This window comes from Scomber japonicus, chromosome 9 (genome assembly GCF_027409825.1).
Source record: "Scomber japonicus isolate fScoJap1 chromosome 9, fScoJap1.pri, whole genome shotgun sequence".
Classification (NCBI taxonomy): Eukaryota; Metazoa; Chordata; class Actinopteri; order Scombriformes; family Scombridae; genus Scomber; species Scomber japonicus.
Window position 1 is genome coordinate 19816117 of NC_070586.1, and position 22989 is coordinate 19839105.

At 38.9% G+C, this 22989-nt stretch overlaps 1 protein-coding gene across 1 annotated transcript in view; it reads left to right on the plus strand.

The window, feature by feature from the left end:
* The first annotated feature begins 3618 nt into the window (after nucleotides 1-3618).
* The window catches only part of ntrk2a (neurotrophic tyrosine kinase, receptor, type 2a), an 84093-nt gene continuing 64722 nt past the window's right edge, over nucleotides 3619-22989 (plus strand). The window contains exons 1-13 of the mRNA XM_053324990.1: nucleotides 3619-3872; nucleotides 6632-6706; nucleotides 8206-8277; nucleotides 8868-8933; nucleotides 10093-10241; nucleotides 18851-18984; nucleotides 19533-19665; nucleotides 19872-19943; nucleotides 20148-20375; nucleotides 21419-21445; nucleotides 22007-22018; nucleotides 22256-22293; nucleotides 22619-22718. Of these exons, the coding sequence (XP_053180965.1) occupies nucleotides 3619-3872; nucleotides 6632-6706; nucleotides 8206-8277; nucleotides 8868-8933; nucleotides 10093-10241; nucleotides 18851-18984; nucleotides 19533-19665; nucleotides 19872-19943; nucleotides 20148-20375; nucleotides 21419-21445; nucleotides 22007-22018; nucleotides 22256-22293; nucleotides 22619-22718 (1360 nt within the window). The remainder of the gene's footprint in view (nucleotides 3873-6631; nucleotides 6707-8205; nucleotides 8278-8867; nucleotides 8934-10092; nucleotides 10242-18850; nucleotides 18985-19532; nucleotides 19666-19871; nucleotides 19944-20147; nucleotides 20376-21418; nucleotides 21446-22006; nucleotides 22019-22255; nucleotides 22294-22618; nucleotides 22719-22989) is intronic.

Sequence of the window (22989 nt, forward strand, 5' to 3'; positions counted from 1 at the left end):
AACACTGAATGAATTGGTGTGATATAGTCTGAGCATATGGGCACCTACTTGTGTCTATGGTGTCCCAATAAAAATGCAAAATGTCTGAGCTTTTTCTTTGTTTATTATACTCTGTTGACACCAAACCTGGAGAGCAGTTACATGGGTCAAGTATTGCCAAGTCTTCAGTCATATCACAGGCAAATGTGAAAAACAGGTGTTAAATATAATAAATAATTGTGACAACAACAACAACAGATTGTGATGCTAAATACTGATTGTGCAAAAACAGGTAATTGTGATGCTACAGCAGGTGATTGTAATGCATAAGTAGGTAATTATGATGCAACAACAGCTGATTGTGATGCAACAGCATGTGATTGTGATACAAAAACAGGTGATTGTGATGCAAAAGAAGGTGATTGTGAGGCACAACAGGTTATTGTGGTGCAATAACTGTCAATTGTGATGCAAAACAGGTTGCTGTGATGCTAAAACAGGTAATTATGATGCAACAACAACAGCTGATTGTGATGTGAAAACAGCTGATAGTGGCAAAAACATGTAATTGTTGCAACAGCCAGTGGTTGTCATGCAAAAAGTGCAGTTGTGAAGTAATAACAGGTTATCTTGATGCAAAATCTGGTAATTGTGATGTAAAAACAGCTGGTTGTGATGCTAAAACAGGTAATTGTGATGCTAAAACAGGCCATTGTGATGCTAAAACAGGCCATTGTGATGCACAAATGGCTGATTGTGATGCAAAAACTGGCAATTGTGATGTAATAACAGGTTATCATTATGCAAAATCCAGTAATTGTGATGTAAAAACAGCTGGTTGTGATGCAAAAATTGGCTATTGTGATGCAAAAACAGGTTATTGTGATGCATAAATAATAAGTAATTGAGATAAATGTAATTTAAGTAATACAAAGAAAGAAAGAATGCTTTCATATCATTGCAGATTCTATATCTTTGGGCTGTCAAATATCCCCTTAGGAACTGTAAACTTCAGATAGGCATTTTACAAAAATCATAATCAGCAAAGTTATACCATTAATTAATTAATTTAAGATCAAATATCTGTAAAGTAAGGTCACATTGCTTGGGGAGCTGAGTGACGTCATGAGAACAAATACACGTAAGCCATCAGAGCAATGAAAGCAATCTATTCTTTAAAATAAAGAGGAAAATCCACCTGTAGTTAGACTATTGTATACCTCAGACTTTGTGCATCATCTAGGAAAAGAAAGCTGTTCCAGGTGCTATAGACAAGTGAGTCTTATAGTACATACAACAGTACATTTTCTGTGAGCCATAGCTCATTCAAATATACACATTTTAAATGTAGGCTAATATCCGAAATGAACCAAAATTCAGTGGAACAACTCCAGAAGAATGCCTAATGCTGTTTGTTTGCAGATGCCGACTTTGCAGTACAAACTTGTAAGGTTTCCATGGCAAGTGACACTCATTAAAACCTGGTCTGACACAAAATGTACATGGAAATGAAGAAGGGACTTTGGTTGCTGAGTCAGTTTAAAAAAACAAACAACAAACAACATTGTTCATTATGTCAGTAGGAACTCATAATATAGCTATATGCATGCACGGAACACTGTAAAGTAGTGATAGTGATGCAGCTGACATTAAAAATGCTGTATTATTGGTTCAAGAAGCTAATGAGTGCAATGTATGTTTGCAGTGTTGGATAAAACACATCCTGAGTAATGCTTTGTTTGTGGTTTGACAGGCAGTAAAAGGTGGTGATTACATCTTTAGAATGTGACCGACCTTTAACACTAGCCACAACCTCTGTCCAATTTCAAAGGGAACATAGATTAATTGGAATATTCTGTTTTTGAGACAATGTTTTAATTAGTACGCCCACACTGTTCTGTGCAGAATGCGTACCGGTTTTCTAAAGGCAGGCATCCGCCAGATTTGTTCAGACACAGACAGGGCTCCATAATTACACTCCTCTATTCAGCAGCACTGCCTGTGCGTCAGCACAAACGTCATATTAGAGCCGCACATGGGGACAGGGCATTGGAGAGAGAGAGAGGAGAGGAGAGGAGAGGACTCCTCCTCACAGCTTGGGCTGTACTGTAGCTACTCAGGCAGATGTGCTGTTGTTCTCTGTCTCTCATTTACAAGGTGAAAGATTGAGGGTAAATAGCTTGGTTCTGTTCAGGTCCACATTTTGTGAGAAATGCATCCAGCAGTAGAAGATCTATAGCAGCAGAGTGACAGGCATGCCGCCATGTAGCCTCCACTATAAGATGACAGCTTATTGATTCAGGTCTGGTTTGGCTAGGAGCCCCATATGATTGTGAAATATGGCCTAATGATTTAACAAGGTGACGTTTAGTCTAGTATACACCAGCTAAAGAGTTGATGATTGGTGGTTGCCTGATAAAAAGACCTATAGGATAGTTTGGTGTTGTTTAATGGCAGATTTTCCGCACTTGCATTATTTCCATCTATATTTTCTATTCTATTTCCAAGTATCTGTCTGGAGCCTGGCACTTGAGTGACTACCTAAAATCCAAATTAGGCCTCCATCAGACAGCTTTGTTTTTCATTGATCAACTGTATACAGGTCTGCTTATGAAACGCCCAGCATAATAACCAGATGATAATGATGATTATAATGGCGACAGCGGTGGTGATGGGAATGATTATGACAATTAGTCTGCAAATTGATAGCCCCTTATAACTCATTTATGCACACAATCTGACGCCAACAACCAAACAGATTAATGAATTAACCTCACAGGAGTCTCTCTCTCTCTCTCTCTCTCTCTCTCTCTCTCTCTCTCTCTCTCTCTCTTTCCGACAAGGACGCCCACACCTCTTTCTTAACTCAAGGCAGGTCCGGTAAAACCTGCCACAGATTGAGTGTGCCCTCAGAAAAGAGTTAACCCTTGACGGCCCAAAAAATAACCAGATGGGCGTTAATTAATGATATTCTGGGTTGATGTGCCCCTGAGCAAGAAATCCCTTCTGCTCTACACCTGACCCTTCCCCCAGACCCTCCTGCAAACAGAGCAAGGAGCATTTCCCTTAGGGGGATCAGTGAGGTGTCACGTTCTACATGATCTGCTTTGATGCTATGGTGCCCATGCTCCTCTCTCACGTCGCAGCCTTCACCCATCCGTTATCAGCGAGGCGCGTGGAAACAGAGGTGCTCCCGTCCTGACAGTCATTTATTCTGTATCCACCCACCCGTCCAACCAGCGGTATTTCTGGTGAGAATCATCCACACACTGAATATATTGTGTGTCAGGGAGAGAGAGAGGGAGAGAGAGAGAGAGAGAGAGAGAGAGAGAGAGAGAGATCCTCCTTGGCACACACCAGTCAGTGTGGCAGTGTGATTTTGACTGACTGGCTGACTGACTGACGGGGGATTTTGGAAGAAACAAGCAGTAAAGGGACGACACACTCTGCTGTTTTTCTTTTTTTCATACACATTGTCGCTCTCTTGGCTGTCAACGTTGACACAGCCGATGGTTTTCTAGACTCGCCGCCTGTATCCACCTCAGCATCGCTTGATTGGCTGAACCGGGGCTGATCCCAGCCAACCTGGGCCGGGCCGTGGGGCTTTTCAGCGAGCCCTAGCTGAAGTTGGCACCCGAGATGAGCGTCTTAAGACCCGGGAGCGGGGCTCTGTCTTCGTCGGGGAGAACGTCTTGGTCGTGGCGGTGCTGTTGGTGGTGGTGGGTTCTGGTAATCGGGATGGCAGTAGGCTCGGGGGACCCGTGGTTGTCCGCTGAGGCATGCCCCTCTACTTGTTCTTGTAGCAGTACCAGGATCTCCTGTGTGGACCCGGAGGGGGAAATCAATGCTTTCCCCGTCCTGAGCGAGGCGGAGATGGAGAACATCACCGACATGTGAGTGTCTCTCATCAGCATCAGATTTACTACAGACGAGGATGTCGGGTTCAGAAGTGCGCCTTAAATCTTCATATTTAGCATGCCTTATTTCCCAACTTCTCCGAAATAGCGGAATGTCATCTTTTACCCCTCCTCTGCCATTATGTCTGGAGCTGACAGTCTGTCATTTTTATAATCTATGTTAAAAAATTAAAAATACATTTAACATTTCAATTAGTGATTTAAGTCCTAATTATTTATTGGGCTTGAGTTCCACATCATATGTAACCTATTGCATAACAGACTCATTGCTATTATGTGACAAATATTTCCGCAACAGCACCTTTAAAATGAACGGCTGATCGACTTTATTCTGACAAATAGACAAAGCCCAGTCTGTGTGCAGGAGAGTGCGTGCGTGCGTGTGCTTGTGTCTATATACGTGCATGTGTACGTGGACACAGACTGCACTGTCCAAATATTAGCACAGACACTTCCCGAGATGGCTTATATGAGTGTATTTAAATGAACCACAGAAGCGGAGATAAATCAATTTTCAGCGTAAAAAAAGCGAGATTTTTCCAGTTAGTCAACATTTTGCATTAGAAGACAGGACCTTCCTTTTGGGAGGCTGCTGGATCATAGGCTGGCAAAAGATGACAAAATGTGTCTGTCATGGTGCACATATGAAATGTGTCATTTCATAAACCGTCATTTGGCTTAGAAATTGGCTAAATTGAGACATGTCTAAGCGTTTCTGTCTGCGAGCAATTAAACAGGAGATTGAAATATTTAATTGCTGCAATATCTTTCTTGGCAAGAAAAACGGCCTTGTTGATAATCACTTTTGTCAGAGATAAACAATCTTTATCGGCGGCCTTGGAGAATCCTTGGAAGCTGTTTGAATGAGCAAGCAATCGGGTGAAAAGCAGTCACGGAGTGCTTGGCTAATGTAAACAGACAAATTACTGATGACCATAAGACGTCTAATTCCAAACGACCTTGCCAAAAAAGCAGGGAGATGGGTTATCATGTCCCCAGTCTATGTTAATTGGTATACTGTTTCTATGGTATCTGCTCAGATACACTAAAACAGCACAAACTGGCAGAATATTTAGAGCCTCACCCTCAGTGTGGATTCCTAAAAGGGTTTAAAAGTCTTTCTGACCTATACCATGTGCCATTTCCTGCCTGTTTAGTATAAAAGATTAGTAAAACACATCATATTTAGCTCAGATCTGCTAGGAGAACTGATGTATTTGGGCAATGTTGACAAAATCAAATATATTTGGACCAATAACCTTGATAATGTTGAATGTTATTAAAGATGTGCAGTAATACCAGCTTTTATATAAGGACAAAATACATTTAACCTATAGTATAGCAATGTAGATTATTACCAACAAAAATCTACTTTTATATCACAGTATTAGTATGTTTTGCTCAGCTGTACTTCCACCCTTCCCTGTACACACACACACACACACACACACACACACACACACACACACACACACACACACACACACACACAGTAGTAAAAGGCTAATCAAACCTGATGGAAAACCAAAGATGGCTCCATGGTCTCAGTATTTGGCAATGGCATTATTGTACAGCAATTACTTTAACTGCAACATAGTAACAGACGTTTAAGCTGCTTTGTTTGTCTGCTGTGAAGATGCACAGTAATTGGTGATTTATTGTAGATCACAGAGAAGATTGTTAACCTAAAAAAAAATTAGTCAGAATTGACTTTTATGGTTCTGTGGTTATTATATTCCAGCATTTTCACAATCTAATTAAAGTTGTTTTATGGAATTACGTGTTGAAAATCGTGCTTCTCAAAGGAAGGGTTTCATTTTTTCTATGTCGCTGCAAGATACTGACATACTGTGTCAGTTTCTTTATTGAAAGACACACCGCATATGATATTTCTATGTGAAGTATTTTTGCCTTTGATAGTGACAGTGGAGAGCTGAAAGGAAATGAGGGGAGAAAGTAGATGTTCCTGCCGAGCTCGCACAGGAGATGTTGTGATTACACGGTCAGGATCTTAGACCACCACTATAAAATATTTTCTATTGGTTAGGTGTCTTCAGTATGAATGTAGAAAGTAGAAAATATTTGGGAGAGCCAGAGTACAACTGTTACATCTTATTTGAAATAATTAACAAAGCAGAGATCAAAGCATCGACCGTAGCAGTCACGTAATGATGTCAAAAATCAATGAATGTAATTAGAATCGTTTTTGTTTCAGTTTCTCAGTTGGACGCTGTATGTCTACCACATGAAAAAAATATTTAATGACCTTGTGCAACATCAAGACTCAGGGTTTCTGCAGGACAGTGATTATTACACCTTGTTCTCTCTATTGAAGACATTACTCTGAGTTCAGAGGTTTAATGTACTCAGATATCTAATCTTAGTGTGGTGAAATTTCTGAAGTACACAGGGCACTTGTTCACACAGTTATACTCATCCACAAAAGGGAGTTGCCCACTGTAACCACAATCATCTCCTGTTGGCTCTTAGACACCAGCGGGTCAAGTGCCTCATTGAGAGAAAGAGGGACAAGCTGTTCCTGTATCTTTACATTTTAAAAACTATGCTAGTGTGCCATATATCAGTGATGGTCCTTCAAGGGGTTCATTTTTTAAATTTTGGAGTGGTAATTATATGGGCTTATTATGTTGATTTATCTTGTTGAAATGTTTCTGTTTATGTGTCCCTCAGTTAACAAATGAGCCATCTAACACGCCACTTGTTTCTCCTGACAGTTACATCGCCAACCAGAGCAGCTTCTCCTCCATCAACGACAAAGACCTGCAATACTACAAGAATCTCAGGAACCTGTGAGTCTTTTATAGCTCATTTAACAGAGACAAACACTTCAGTTCAGGGCACACATAATGAATTATCAGACAATTTGCTAAAAAGAGATTACAAACACATTTTTTTCTATCAATTCTATATTTTGTGGCCATTCTGTCACTCATCTCTATTTATCTTGTTTAAAAATGTTCCTTTGCCATATATAATAGTACATTGTATAGGGTCACAATAAATAAGTAGCTTTTAAGATCAATCTCAGCACATTTTCATGATCAGCAATACTTATTTTCCATATTATAGTCCACTATATGAAACATATTGATTTACTTGGCTTTATCTAGTAATTCTCCTTCTTTGCTTAAGGCAATGTGTTGCCCAGGTCTGTTCATTTAAATTCCTGCTGTGTTTATCGCTGTATCTCTGGATGTTAGCAGTGATGGTGTTTTTACTGTGCATCTGTGTCTCATTTTATTTCTTAATCTAAAAAGAATTTTCTACCAAGCAGCAGTTTCTTGCAATGTAATAATCTGTTAAGTAGACACTACCTAATGTCCCAGCCAATAACCCATTTGGTAGACAGATTAGCACAAAGCTTTTACGCACAGCAAGTGTGTATGCTTTTAATTGTGGTCGGACCCAGTGGGAACAAAAGTCTTAACGCTGGCAGGATGAGTGTTGTGTTTGAGCCACTGTCAAGGACAACTGACCCGGGTGTCTGAGATATTCTTTACACACAATTACACCCTCTGAAGGTCTTCATATATAATATAAAGTTATATTTTTACAGTAATACCAATATATTTTAATTGGTTGATATCTCATTCTTTGCTCAGTCATCACATCATGTCAGACAAGATCAATCAGTCAGAGAAACACTAAACCAACTTCATATTACACACAAATATTGTCTTACATCCTCACCTCAGCTAATGAAACGTATGACAACGTTGTATGTTAAACAGAAATGATAAAGACTTGTAAATGACTTCTGGATTTTTGTACATAAAGATGCTTTCTATTAAAACATGTTGTATTTGTATTTAGTTTCAGATAAACTGACAATTGTTTTGCACATGAACAACATATCAGTTTACACATCATAGACTTGCACATGACATAGCACTGTGAATGTTTGCTGATGCTGGCATTCAAATATTACATTTACAGAAGATAAATAATATCTGTAGCATACCATATGCTTCCTAAATGCACAGTGTACATGTGTGTAGTGCCACATTTAGGTATTCTTTGTTATAAGGATTTCATAATTTTAATATTAATTTATTAATGTTTTACAAATCAGCACTAAGGCACAAATACGAGCAACATTTGGGTTGCCAGGTTATGGAAACCCCCCTTTTGTGTGAATATCCTCTTAATCAAATGTGTTTTATCAGCCTTCATTGACTGGTCAGTAACTTGCAGTCACGTAGTTGACAAAGTTGATGTTGCAATTGTTGTCCATAATTGTATTTTTAATAACGATGTTGATGATAATATTGAATTTGTTTTGTGTCAGAACGGTGACCAACAGTAGACTGATGTATGTATCAAAGCTGGCCTTTGAAAACAACATCAAATTACAGTACCTGTAAGTATAAACAACTCTCATCTTATTATCAAATGTACTCCCTGTTTTCTGTATTTAAATATTATGACTGATATTTGAAAATGAAATAATTTTTTGGGGTTATTTGTTTTAATCAGTTAGAGTTAATATATATGTTGCTGTATGTTAACTTAATTGATCTATTGCATTAGATATGACTTAAATTGATGGACACAGAATGTTTTTTAATACTTAAAGATTAATATAGTGTGTAATACTGTAACACTATATCTATGTGACACTATAGAGAGTAACCAGAAAGAACACCAGTCATGGCTCAGAAATGGGATGAATATGAAGTCCAGTTCAAGTTCAGACTAAACAGTATTTATAATGGATGGTCAAAACTTGGGACCTTGTCAATATAATTAAAATGTTATACTTATTATACTGATTAAATGCTACATGTAAAGGTTAACTGCCACAATTATTAGAGGGCAAAACTTTTAATGAGAATAATAATGTAGGCTTGTCGGTGCACATGGTAACCGACATGCTGTTGGTTTGCGGAAACATCAACATCAATATTTTGTGATGCAATTTCATACACTGATGTTCGATTTAATTTCCAGGAATCTGAAAGATAACAACCTGTCATCGCTGTCCTGGAGGATATTCAGACACCTCAACATCTCTCTGTGAGTTCAGTGCAGTTTTCCTTATCAGTCTGTCCATCTTTATCTGTCTGTCTGTCTATTTGTTCCTAACCTCCCAGGTAGTATCATAGATTTAGTAATCATATTATGGATGAACATAAGCCTATAGCATCTGTGATGTCACTATAGATTTCTGAAGGGCTGTTTTGAAGCTTGGAAATAGGTTTAATTGCTTTCTGACATCTTTGGATTTCCTGGAACCAGAAAAATATTTTGAATTTAGATAACAGTGTGGAGACTGAAGTCTCAAATGATGATTAAATGAAGTGAGTTGGACAAGGTGCAATAACCACCACATCTTAATATAATAGGCTGTGTTTCTCATTAATGTAATGAAGCAGGTTTTACAAGAGATAGAGACATGAGATATATTGAGAAACTAACTTTACATGGAAAAAAAATATGCTCATTCTGTATTTTTGTTGTGAGAATTTGGACATTTTGTCCAGCGGTTCAATACAGGATTCCTGTCATGTCAAGTGGACACTGAAAAAAACTGCATCTTAAAGGGATAGTTTGACATCTGACTTATTCGCTTTCTTGCTGACAGTTAGCTGAGAAAGTCAATACCACTCTCTTATCTGTCTGATGAATATGAAGCTCGAGCCAGCAGCTGGCTAGCTTAGTTTAGCACAAAGACTGAAAACAGGGGGAAATGCTTCCTCATTCTGAAGCTTAAAAAATACATGTACCAGAAGTAGCTTGTTAAATCTGAATAAAAATGGAAGCAACTGGAAACAAATTACTGTTTTACAATGGGTTTTTTAGCAACTCCCTGAAGTGTCCGTTGGTTGACCTAACAGTGATGCCATGACTGCAGGAAGCCACCCTGTAAAGCAGCAATTTGTTAGTTTTACATGGATTACACAAATTAGATTGTTAATGCAGTGAGATGTAAAGGTGCTGGTTGGATTTTTTTCAACATTTGGGAAGAGCCAGGCTAGCAGTTCCAGCAAAGTATTTCCTAAAATGGTGAACTATTTCTTTAAGGTACTTTTGCACTGTTTTCCAGAACAGTTACAATTACATTTTCAATTGCTCTACTCTACTACTTACCGTTCTTGACTTTGTGTGTGCATGTATGTGTGTGCGTGTGTGTGTGTGTGTGTGTGTGTGTGTGTGTATATGTGTGTGTGTCTAGGATCCTGACTGGGAACCCTCTGCACTGTTCCTGTGAAAACATGTGGATCAAGCTTTGGTTAGGAGAGGAAGCTGACAATCAGGAACTGCGCTGTATCGAGGATGGAGGAACACGCAAGTTTCTGTCCAGACTGATACTACCTAACTGTGGTGAGGAAACACACACACACACACACACACACACACACACACACACACACACACACACACACACACACACACACACACACACACACACACACACACACATAGACACACAGTAAGGAGCTGGAAAAGACATTCATATACTGTAACAGAAGTGTTGAAGCACCTGGAGGAAAACTGAAAACCTAATCTTTGTTTTGATTGTGTGTGTGTGTGTGTGTGTGTGTGTGTGTGTGTGTGTGTGTGTGTGTGTGTGTGTGTGTGTGTGTGTGTGTGTGTGTGTGTGTGTGTGTGTGTGTCCCTGTGAGATGTGTGTGTGTCTGACACATCTGTTTTCATATAAGTACACGTTGGTGTGTGTGTGTGTGTGTGTGTGTGTGTATGTATGTATGTGTTTAAGTGCAGGATTAAATGTATGCATTGCTTGCAGCTGCTGCTATTAAAATATGTGATATACCTGCTAGTATGTGAATTTCCACAGACTGTGGCAAGGATGTTGCACATAATTTATTTCCCTTGCACAGGGCTCTGCTTAGCCTGTATATTGTAATCTCCTCAGACACTGCACAGTGAAAAGAGCTACACATGAACAAGCAAACAAATGGCCAAGTGAATACATGCCTACACACTCTGAGCCCTGCTTTTATAGAGGGCTTAAAATATGGTTGGGTTTCTGATGAGTGTCACTAAAATGCCACAGAGGCTAAATAGCCTGACTTTATTGCTGTTCTGTCGGGATTTTTCTCATGTGATGCATGTGATGATGAGGTGCTAGACGGATGAAAGCGAAATGTGTGACAGAGAGAAAGGTGTGTGTGTGTGTGTGTGTGTGTGTATATGTGTGTGTGTGTTTGATTGAGAGGTTATGTCATCACATAGACTGGTAACAGTCATGGGAGATATCTGCTTGAAGGTATAGAAAGGTCACTGTATAGGACATTATAGAAGCAGAAAGATACTGAGTTGAACGTTTGTGTGATTCAACACACAGATGACATCAGTGCCTCAAATATGCTGAGTGTAGAAAATTCACAGCATGTATTGCATTAAAATGAAGTGTAATAAAGACCATCTGCATCATGTCCTATACCACCAGTGACCTGCTGTCACGCAGCAGATTTAACTTCCCTTTTTCTCTGAATCACCATTTATTGGATAGATAGCCTTTAGATAGCCTTTACCTTTATTGTCCCAAAGGGAAATTTGTATCCACATGACTAAGAATGATTCCTGAATTTATGGAAGGCTTATCTAAAATACTCAACTGCAACAGCAAAAATCACATTTTAGTTTGCAATGGACAACTTATTATTAATACATTTAATTAACATAAAATAATTAGAAAATGCAATGTTTTGGAAGAAATGTTTTATCTACACATCAGGACACGTGAATCAAAAATTTTGATAAGCACTGATGGAGAAACTACATGCTTGCAGGGCATGCAATTATGTAAAACACAAGTCAGTGTAATAACAAGCTTTCAGACTTACACAGACCACAATCTTTTTATGTATACTGCTTATGGACGTGTTTATCAAGCTTGAATTTATAAATGTCAGCAGTTAACTGATGCTTTATTTTTCCCTTCTTTATCTATCACATGAATTTTTTATGAATCTATTTTGGACTCTCTTCTATTCATAAACAGGGTCACATTACACCCTGACCTGTCTCTGAAAGTCTCAGCCTGACCTGGTCTGATTCTCAGAGGCAAAATCTGTTCACAGTCAGCTGGAATTCGCAGGGTTATACAAATGCAAATATGACTAAAAATGTCATTCAGTAATAATTTGTAACTGGAGCTTGACCCAAGTAAACAAACGAAACTTATATTGTTCCAGCCTTTTGGGGAATCAGTCCTGTCAGACACAGTTTGTTATTCTAAGTGAGAACATAAAGGAAACTTGAAGTCTAATTTAAAAAAAGAAATACCCCAAACACAATGTTAATCAGAAAAATTGCAGTACTTTAACAGAAGCTTTCCTAACCTCAGATTTTATTGTAATCCCGCTCTTGCTCTAATAAACCAGAACCAAAATCTGAAAATAGTGTTTTGCCTTCTCTGTTTGTGACAGAGCAAGTGATGTGGTCAAAAATAGCTCTGGGCAGTCGGGACGCACAGGACACAAACAATAAGTTAGCTTGCAGGAAGCTAACAATGTCATTGATAACTCCTATTGATCCGTCCCCTCTGCCTCCCGTCCATTAGCAGAGGTTATTTTTGGCATTAGCACAGTTACAGTAGGGCCCCTGGAGGGGTGGGCAGGGGACCCCCTGGCAGAGTGACATATGAGGAGGCGGACATGGTGAGGCAGGGGTGCCAAATAATGCCCCAGGGTAAACAGAGATACACTAAAAGAACTTGCAGTCTGGCCAAACTGTTGGCCTTTTGCTCTCTCTGTCGTTTTCTCTCTCGTCTCTCCCTTTTTTCCCTTTATTGCTCATTTTCCATCTGTCTGTCTGCTTGCATGTACAACTGTCTGTCCCTCTGTCTGTCTGCCCATTTCCGAGGGACACATGAGGAGGGCACAAAGCAGAGGAAGTGCCCAATGATGCCCTCGGGCTGACACTGATCTCTTAGGCCACCCGCATGTCTCTCTCTCTCTGTTTCTCTCTATGGACTGTTTACTGGATGAGCTCCACTCAAAAATACAGACTGTTCCTACTGCTGACCCACACAAAGCTTTACTAAAAAGTGCTGGTCTCGTTTTACTGCAGTCTCATGCCTGTGCAATATGAAAATAAGTGAACTATGGGAGTTCAAACAGCTGCAGGTGTATGAGCATTCCCACTCGGTTGTTTGATTTTAAAGCCTATAAACTCTCTACTCTTGTTTAATTCCCTTTTCAACTCTTCTTCAAGTTGTAAGATTACTCTAAGGTGGTGTTTGTTAGCGAGGCAATCAAGAAATGTGTGCTTCCTCTACAGTCTCACTCATTATACCTTAAGTGTCTGCAACTAAAAGTATCTGCTGAATTCTCAAAATGCATAAATGTTGATAATTGAAAGCAGCTGTCCGGAGCAAAGGTGCTTTTTTCCCCATGTGCTGTGGGAAATGACAGCAGATGGATTACCAGACCTCTGCTGGTCACATCACAGCACTGGTGAACTCTCTCTCCATTTGTCTGTCTGTCTGTGTCTCTGTCTGTCTGTCTGTCTGGCTGGATGGCTGGATGGCTGGATGTCTGTTTATCAGGTTTGGTTGTCCTATTTTTTTCACTCTATTTTGATTATTGTTCAATTAAACTTCTTCTTGGCTTTATGTAGGAGTTTACTGTATAGTGTATTTATATATTTGTTTGTGTGCCAATCATTCTGCATCTCTCTCTCTGTCTCTCTCTCTCTCTCTCTCTCTCTCTCTCTCTCTCTCCTTCGTCCTTTGTGTTCTTAACAGTGATATATATGTGAAACACAGATAAGGCACGTAGGCATAGACACAAGCATTAAATGGCAGCACAGACCAAACCAAAGAAGGCCAGATGGCTCCTGTGTCTGTGGGCTGGAGATGCTATTCATATGTGTGAATTTCCTGTAATCAGACAGCAAACTGCAAAACCAAATTTTATATGACAAAAGAAAGTCATAAAATAGTCATCACGATGTTGAGTGAAAGAAATAGATTAGTATGGTATTCAAGTCTTGGAAACCTGATGTTTTATGAGGTTAAGTCTTGGATGTAATGGATGTAATGCTTAGTGCTATCCCATCTACTTTGGTTCTTTTGAATTCCTTTTTAGGCCATGGTGCTGTCATTTGCTAAAAGAAGGATTCAAGCTGGTTTAAAATAGACAACCACTCGCCTTTAAAGAGAAAGAGGAAAAAGCAGTAGGCATTTTAAATGATGAAGAAAATTTGTGTAAAGATACCAAACAACCTGTATAGTTTCTCTTTTGACATTTGTTGCTCGTCCAGCATGTGATAAGAACAATACAAAACTCAATCAGCCCAGTATCACTTAGAATAATTAGTATTAGCATCTATTTCCTAGTTCATGTAGGATTTACTGTACGTCCAATGACAACATCCAGCGCTAATGCAAGAAGTAGTGTGTCCAAAGTTTACGTCACAGACCTGCAAGTTTCAAGTTTCACCTTTTTATTAACAGCAATGTTTCCATAACTGTAACCAAGGTTTTTTAAATGTATTTATCTAATCTTAACAACAGCTTAATTCATTTGCCACAATCACAATATATCCATTAACTTCAGCGTACTGCAGTTATCATGCCTCATATTGTAGACACATTGAATTTTAGAAACGTAGCAAAAACAAGGAACATTAGTGTACATAATCTGGGTTTTTGCAAAATCATCAACTTTCGACATCCTTTTTAAAGAAATATTTAGTTTTGGGCTTCTCAATCTTTATTTGACTGGGTAGCATAGAGGCCAACAGGAAATGGAGAGAGAGAGAGAGAGAGAGAGAGAGAGAGAGAGAGAGAGAGAGAGAGAGAGAGAGAGAGAGAGAAGAGAGAGAGAGAGAGAGAGAGAGAGAGAGAGAGAGAGAGAGAGAGAGAGAGAGAGAGAGAGAGAGAGAGAGAGAGAGAGAGAGAGAGAGAGAGAGAGAGAGAGAGAGAGAGAGAGAGAGCTGCAGCAAAGGTCCCTTGCCGGAATCAAACCAGGGATGCTGCTTACCAAGGCACTCCACTTTTGACATTCTTATCTGGTGATATGATTCAGCTGATCGGACATATATAAAAATATGACAGGCAGTATGCTAAAGTGCTAGGTTAGGTTTTTATGAATACTGAACACAATAAAGGAAAAGTAGCACTCTTTCTTAGATTGAAAAAAAGCGACATACAAGGCAGGTACTGTGAGATTTAAAGAAAATCACAGATACGTACCAGTGATCTGATGTCAGAGTTAGAGCAGGCCAGCTCCCAACCTGACTGACTGTAATTTTAGCAGGAAATCAATAATCTATAACCAACTCTATATACTTCTCTCTGTTTCACTGCTGAATAAGTTTGTGAATGCCTTTTTTTGAATGCATTTTCACTGTGCTTGAACATAAGAACAATGTGGAGGAGTCTGCATGACTCTCCAACACATTTCCGTCTCTCCTGGTTGTGTATTTTGTCAAAGAATCTCCTCTCTCTCTCTCTCTCTCTCTCTCTCTCTCTCTCTCGCTCTCGCTGTCGCTCTCTCTCTCTCTCTCTGCTTCTGCCCCACGTCAGAAATCATCACAGCTCTGTGGCTGGGGTGTTACATAACAAATTTGAGCGCCTCTCTAAACACCGATATGGAGGTGCCTATTGTGGCCTATAACAAGGGCTGACATCACTGACACCTGCAGCATTGATGCTGAAGTATGCTGTAGCGTACAGTATTGTGCCGAGGTTTCAATGCGTAGCTCAGCGGATGATTTCTTTTTAAATATGAGCTGTGAGCAGCTATTCAGCACCATATCACTGGGGCGCCAAGCAGCTCAAAAAAAGGCCTCTAGTAAAGCAAGAGAGAGAGTAATAGAGAAAAAGTATTCCCTCAAGGTGGTAAAAACAGTAAAGTTTTACTTTTATTAATTCTTCATGAATTCTTCATCAAGTCTAAAGTTTTGAACGAAATGACCAAAAACTGTATCAAAATAAAATAGAATACTACATTGATATGGTGCATTATATCCAGTTCTTACCTCTTACACGTAAAGCCAAATCAGATTGTTTTGTTAGTGTACAAACAGGTGATAAATTAAAAACTTAAAATGATGATTAACAAAACAAATGCTTCTAAACAGGCCATGAGGGATCTGAAAAGTCTTTGAACAGTTTGATGAAAATGATGAACAGCCTTCACTGTCATCAGATCGCAACCTACCTGAATTCCTTTGGGAGATTTTGGACTGACATGTTAGACACAATTTTTTGATGCCATTATTGAAACACCAAATGAGTGGTGTTCATCCCCACAGTAAAGTTATAGACTTTCTATGTCAGAGAGAATTCATAACATGAAGCATTGATGCTCTTTTGGAGGCTTTTGGTGGCTCAATGATATTTTCTTTTCTTTCATTTGTCATTAATTTGTATCTCTCCTGGTAATTGTTACAAAAACTGAGCAATTATAGAAAAAAGCAAACAGGAATAAACTTGACCTTGGAAATAGTAGTTTGAATGAATGATCTCAAGTCAATGTCCACTTATTGTGATTTTCTGGAGCTTTCAACTGCATCACACGATCATTGATACATGGGTGTGTTGATATGTAAGCTATTATGTCCTCCACAGCACTTTTAGGACTCCTCCGTGTTGGTTCAATTTTATACAACTGATTTCTGTAATCAAACAGAGAAATATATGATGTGTTTGTAGCAATGATCATTTGCTCGATTAATTAGAGCAACATACTGAATGAGATAGTGTTATTAAAAAGTAGCAATAAAAGGAAACATTTTTAAATGAATATGGAATAAATTTATGTTGAAGTTTAATTTAATTAATCAGTGGAGGTAATTGAATTATGTTTGTGTTGGCCTTCAGATTGAATGTATTACATAATAGGTTATTTGGGTTAATTAATTGTTGTTTGTATTATTGGTTTGTTTGTCTAACTTCATAAGTGTAAATGTGTGTAATTGTAATTTGTCATCTTGGTGAAAAGAAAAAGACAACAACATAAATTACTGTCTTAAAAAACTTAAAATTATATGTTACTCCTCCCTGACTGAAAAATTCTGTATAAATGATATTTTATATTAGTAATATTTTTAATTTCAAAAGGTTAAGTACTGGATACAAGGCCTCTCCTACTTCACTGAAAAGTTCAGTTGCCAGTGTTTGTGCACTGAAGGCTTCAAGTTTCCACACCACACTTGTGTAACTTGAATACTGGACCACGATTGCCTCCAAACTAGTTGTGATGTCATAATCTCTTTACTTGCATACAAGCTTTAAACTGATTTGCAGTGAGCACAGAAAAACTTTCCTCTTTCAGCAGATGAATATGAAAACAGTCTTTTAGTGTTAAACTCTTCACATACATCATTCAGCACAGTGAGGCTCAAACATTCAAGTGAAGGAACAAAAACAAAGACACATTTTTGACTGAAGGGGGACTTTAATGAAAACATACTCTACAAAACAAGATTTTTTTTAAACAGTGCCTGGCTTTCTCATATTGATAGTGAATGTTATGCACCAGGACACCACTGTGTTGTTGGCTCACCCTCTGCAGACACTTGACTGCCAGTATTTTCCATATGTTTACAGCTGGCTGCAGGTGGGCTGTAACTCAGCCAAATGCTGAAGCACATAATAGTGAAATCTTTCCACGTAATGACTCAAGTGTTGTCACAGACACAGGCCGGTCTGCCATGTTAATTATGGCATATTCCTTTTCGGTCGTACTTGTTGATTCTGAACACATCGGCAAGAAGCGAAAGGGTTACATAGAGTATCACGCATGGTTTGACGACCAACGCTGCACTCGTAAATAATTGAACATGAATATAATTTTCTACATACTGATTCATGTTTAGGAGCAGGTCATGACAACTGCACTCACATCAAAACAACATAGGCTCCCATTAGTTATATTCTGATTCCTTTACGTCTTTGAGTGTAGCTGTGTGTGTTTGTTTGTGTGTGTGTGTGTGTGTGTGTGTGTGTGTGTGCGCATGTTTGTGTGCATGTGTGTGTAGATGGTTGTAGTGGCGGCACAAAGCTGATTTACTGAGAGCCTGTTAAGATATGTGGTTGTGATATGGCAGCTGGCCTGCCACCACTGAAATGACTGTTTTTTAGTGCATCTCATGGTGATTGAATGGGTTACCGTAGTGATAAGTGGGTTGCCCTGGTGATAAGCATTCTGCCAACGGACAGAAGAGGTGGAAGAGGGGGAGATGGGGAGAGGAGAGGGTTTGATAAGAAATCTGTCCAGTTTTATCTGTTATAGCTGTCGACACCCATTTCTTCTCCTCTCTTCTCATCTTTCCCTTTCTCGTCCTCTCTCCTCTTCGTTTCTCTGTTTCTTATCTTCTTTCTCTATTCATCTCTTCTCCTCTTTTTCCTTTCTTCACCAAGGATGTTATTGGATAGGGGACAAGGGTGGCAAGACTCTGATTGAGTCTGATTGGTCATGCTCAGGTCACCTCCTGGTCAGCACTGTACACACACACACACACAGACACACACACACACACACACACACACACACACACACACACACACACTTGCGACACACACACAGTCACCAGTGTCTTTGCTTTGACAGAGCCTTCAGACTGTGTCCAATCAATTTAGTACTTGGGCTGCTGAAGACATGCACTAGTAATCAGTGTAACCATTACTGTGTTTGAACTCTGTCTCTTTGTCTGACTGTTTGATTGGAGAGAGTGTGCTTAAATGAAAGTGAGAGAGGGAGATAGAGAAAGGGAAGAGGGGGAGGATGGATTGAATTCAAGCTTTGTGTGTCTTTCTTTTACTCTGTGGTAGTGGGTATGTTTGCCTGATTTCCAGCTATTATTGTGGTGGTTGGTACGTGCCTTGTGTTTCAACTGAAAATACAAGAGTCAGCCATGAATCCTAAGTCCCCCCCCCCCTCTCCTTTCTCCATCTCTACACCTTCCTCTTCCTCCTCCATTTCTCCTCCTTTACACTCCCTGGTTGTATGTAGGGGTTCCCAACGCAACATTGAGCCCATCCAAAGAGAACTTAATGGAGGGGGAAAACATGAAGCTGTCTTGTACGACCTCTGGAGTGCCCTCACCTGAACTGATCTGGAACATGGCGTTGGCCACCAGCTATGAGGTCAGGTTACACACACACCTCACACAGACACACACACACACACACACACACACACACACACACACACACACACACACACAGTGACTGAAAAACAAACTCAAATATGTTAGGATTATGGGTAACAAAGTGCTCAAACATTCAGCTTTCATGCTAGAGCTGAAACAAATTAGTCAATTAGTTGACAGCTGATTTGTTGTTTCTGTCATTTCAAGAAAAAATATCAAATATTTATATCTTATTTTATTCTTTCTTTATTTTTAGAAAATGATAATAGTGTTTATGGCAAAAATTGTAGAACATAATCTGCAAAATATGGTAATGAAAATATACATTGGTCGCAGGTTTAAATTCTTTAATTCATGAATTACTCTCAAAATTCTACCAAAACTCAATGATCCACGTGAAGTGTTTACTAAATCTTGAAGTATGCTCATATTTGTCATTGTAGTTGTAAAATAAGCACCGGAAGCTCGAATCTGATAGGATAAACAATAACATTCACCGAATTGTACCTTTATATTGATATGTGGATCTGTTCACTCTTTCAGATCGCGACATCAGGTCAGATTTCGGTGTTGCGTTTGTCCAACCTGTCGTCACAGGACCACAACAGCAAGATCAGCTGCACAGCTGAGAATGTTGTAGGAGAAACGGAATCTTCACTGCTGCTGAATATACTTTGTATGTTTACCCTCTGGCAAACATCTCTAATTCAATGTAGATTAAAGTGTGTGTCAGTGTGGTGTAGTCTTTAAAACAGAGATGGAGAAGACAACCATGTTTTTAGGCTTCAATAGTCTGGGTTCTGGTTTGCTCATTGGCTTTTTCTTGTTTTCTCTCTGTTCTCTTTGTTCATTGACCACCTCTATTCTCTCTACTAAACTCAGTTCCCCCCAAAATCACTAAGCTGAGTGATGCAATACCAGACCACCACTGGTGCATCCCCTTCAGTATGGCAGGTAAGAGTGAACCAAATCTGCTACAAAGAGTTACATCCTTTTGTTTGTCAGTCATGTGCCTTGCATCCACATACTGTCCATTAGTGGCACTTTGCTGTGCATGTCACAGGATGTCTTAACTACAGTAATAGCTACATAAACAAAGAATAGTTACTGAAAACTGTGATCCAATGCAAAACAATCTTTTCTTCATAACCTTTTCAGGAAACCCTAAGCCAGACCTGAAATGGTTACAGAATGGTGAGGTAGTGACTGAGGGGGAGTACATCATGACTATGATCCATGATGTCACAGAGAGAGAATACCACGGTTGCCTGCAGCTGGACAGCCCCACACACCTCAACAATGGGCTGTATACGCTGGTAGCTACAAACATTTTTGGGTCAGATCGAAAGAGCGTGGAAGCCCACTTCATGCACAAACCCTGGGATGGTGAGGAGTGAAACTTTACTATCTATCTATCGATCTATCGATCTATCTATCTATCGATCTATCTATCTATCGATCTATCTATCTATCTATCTATCTATCTATCGATCTATCGATCTATCGATCTATCGATCTATCTATCTATCTATCGATCTAACATGAAGTACATGATGGGTAGAACAGTTTCTCCAGGTATGAAATGATGTAGGTGTGGTATGAATGAGTTACAAGCTCTTACAATTAACAAAGATATAATCACTTTTACATTGTGTTGAGACTTCCATGCTGTTCTCTAGAAAGAAACTGTTGCCTCTCTTTGTTTATGCATGGTCGTGACAGGGTGTCTGCCACACATTTCTGCTCTGTAAATGTGGTATATACTTATGACTATTGTCTAAAAAAAGTGTCCTTTTTTAATCTTTTAAGCCAGATCCTCTCATTGATGTTGTCCCATAGCCCTAATTATAAACACAGGCTGTTTATGTATCTTTTTTAGTCTGGGTAATGTTGCAGCTGTTGCCGTTATTGTTGACAGTAATTATTGGTAGTCACTCACCGCATTTGATGGAGGAGCTGGTGTCATTATTTTTAATTTAACTGAACGCATAGTCTTGCAGATTTGTGGATGTTAAATAATGTTTAAGTGTGGCTATGTGTTTTGTGTAAATAATCTGAGAAAGGAGAGAGTTTACAAATGTGAGATATAAATGTGCATGACATATTTTATGAGTATGCCGAAAGATGGTTGTGTGCAGGATACTGTAAGTGCATCAAAATTGAAAGTATTGTCCCACTGGATTAAAGCCCCTGCAGCTCTATTGGTATTCATTCCAGGATAACATGTCAAATATGTATGTGTGATCCCCTACAATTAGAGAGAAATAAGAGAAAAAGAGGGATTTCTAATATTTAAGAAAATGTTTTGGGCATTTTTCAGACGAGTAAAGTTTTGGGGGCCATAATCCTTTGTGTGTATGCTGTCTATGAAATGTTCTGTTAAAGTGAACATTTGATCAAATGTAATCTTTTGTTGTCCTGATGTGCAGGAAATGAGAGAGAGCCTTACTACTATGGTAAGTGAAATAGATATTTATACCTACATGTCTTTAAAAAAAAAAATAGAAGTGCTTTGTTAAATCTAACACACCAGATTTAAAGTCATATGAGTGTTTTTAGATAAATGTTTTTTCTGTTGAACATTTCATCATTTTTTGTCTCCATCAAATAGCACAAATTACATTTTAGAAATGTTTCTCTTTCTCTTTTGTCTTCACAAGTTGCTGAGGGTGCGTCACACACCTACAGCTACACCTTGATACACTTACACCAGCTAGGGATTAGAGTTGATGTTCATTTTTCTTTTTTCACACTGTGGCCCTGATGTTGTTTTTATAATTTTTTTTAGTTGATATATATATATTTGGATATTTTGCATGTTAAATATACATTATGTTGTCTGTTGTTTTGTGTTTGTGTATTGAATATCATTTTTGAAACAAGCTCAGAGAACAGGCATGATTGACAACATTATTTTCAAAGTGCATGTCAAAAGAATTGCAATTGAAACATGTTTATTATATATAATCTAATTTGCCTCTTTTGTTTCTTACTCCATCATTCCCTCTCTCCTACAGAGCTAACCACAGGTACCGTCATGCCTTTTTATTCTTTATTCTTTTATTCTTTTCATTCTCGTCACAGAACAAAAGACATATTAAACCGACAAAGCCAATAGCCATTAAATCACATATTATGCTTTTTAAAATGTATATTATTATTAGGATTGCATGTAATTCAGCTTTCTCTATTACTCACTCCACTCATAAAATTGTTCTTGAATGTGAATCTTTTTTCATTCCTCCTTCTCTCTCTTGTATCAACAGAAGGCCCCCCTGTAGACCCACCTGAGGACAGAGTCGCTGTAAGTCATGTCTCACCGTTTATCTCTGTCTCTAATGTTTTACTGATGGCCTGTCAGTTGTTGCCTGCTTTTTTCAGTTGGTTGTGTTACTTCTCAAGAAAAACCATAGCTGAATCTAATATTTTAATGTTAAAAGGAATTGAAGGAGCCTAACACAATAAACCTCTGAGATACAGTGCAGAGGTACTTTGGAGAATCTCCCTTTCTTGGACAGTGATATGAACACAGCCTGTGATGTTTGGCTTTGTGTAGCTGTCTGTGTGTGTTTGCCTGGACGTGTCTTTTCAGTGTAGGTGGTTTGTAACGCTGCATTCTGGTTGCGCAGGTGTACGTGGTGGTGGGCATCGCCGCTGTAGCATTCACTGGTTTCCTCCTGATGTTGGTTATTCTCAAGTTCGGAGGAAATTCCAAGTTTGGCATCAAAGGTAAGACTCCTTATCATGATCTGCATTGGTGGCCTCCATCCTGTGAGGGAAGAGGAATGTAAAGGTGCTATGGTAATTTGCTGTTTGTGGATGTTTACATAAAGGATTTGGGAGGTTAAAGTGCAACATGGATGGGTTCATGGATACATTAACAAAAGAGTTGCCACAAAAGACTAAAAATAATAGGAGTAAGAATGTAAACTTCTGTGAATACCAAATTAGCATGATCAAAATAGCAATTTAGTCATCAATTTTTACCTATTGAATAGTA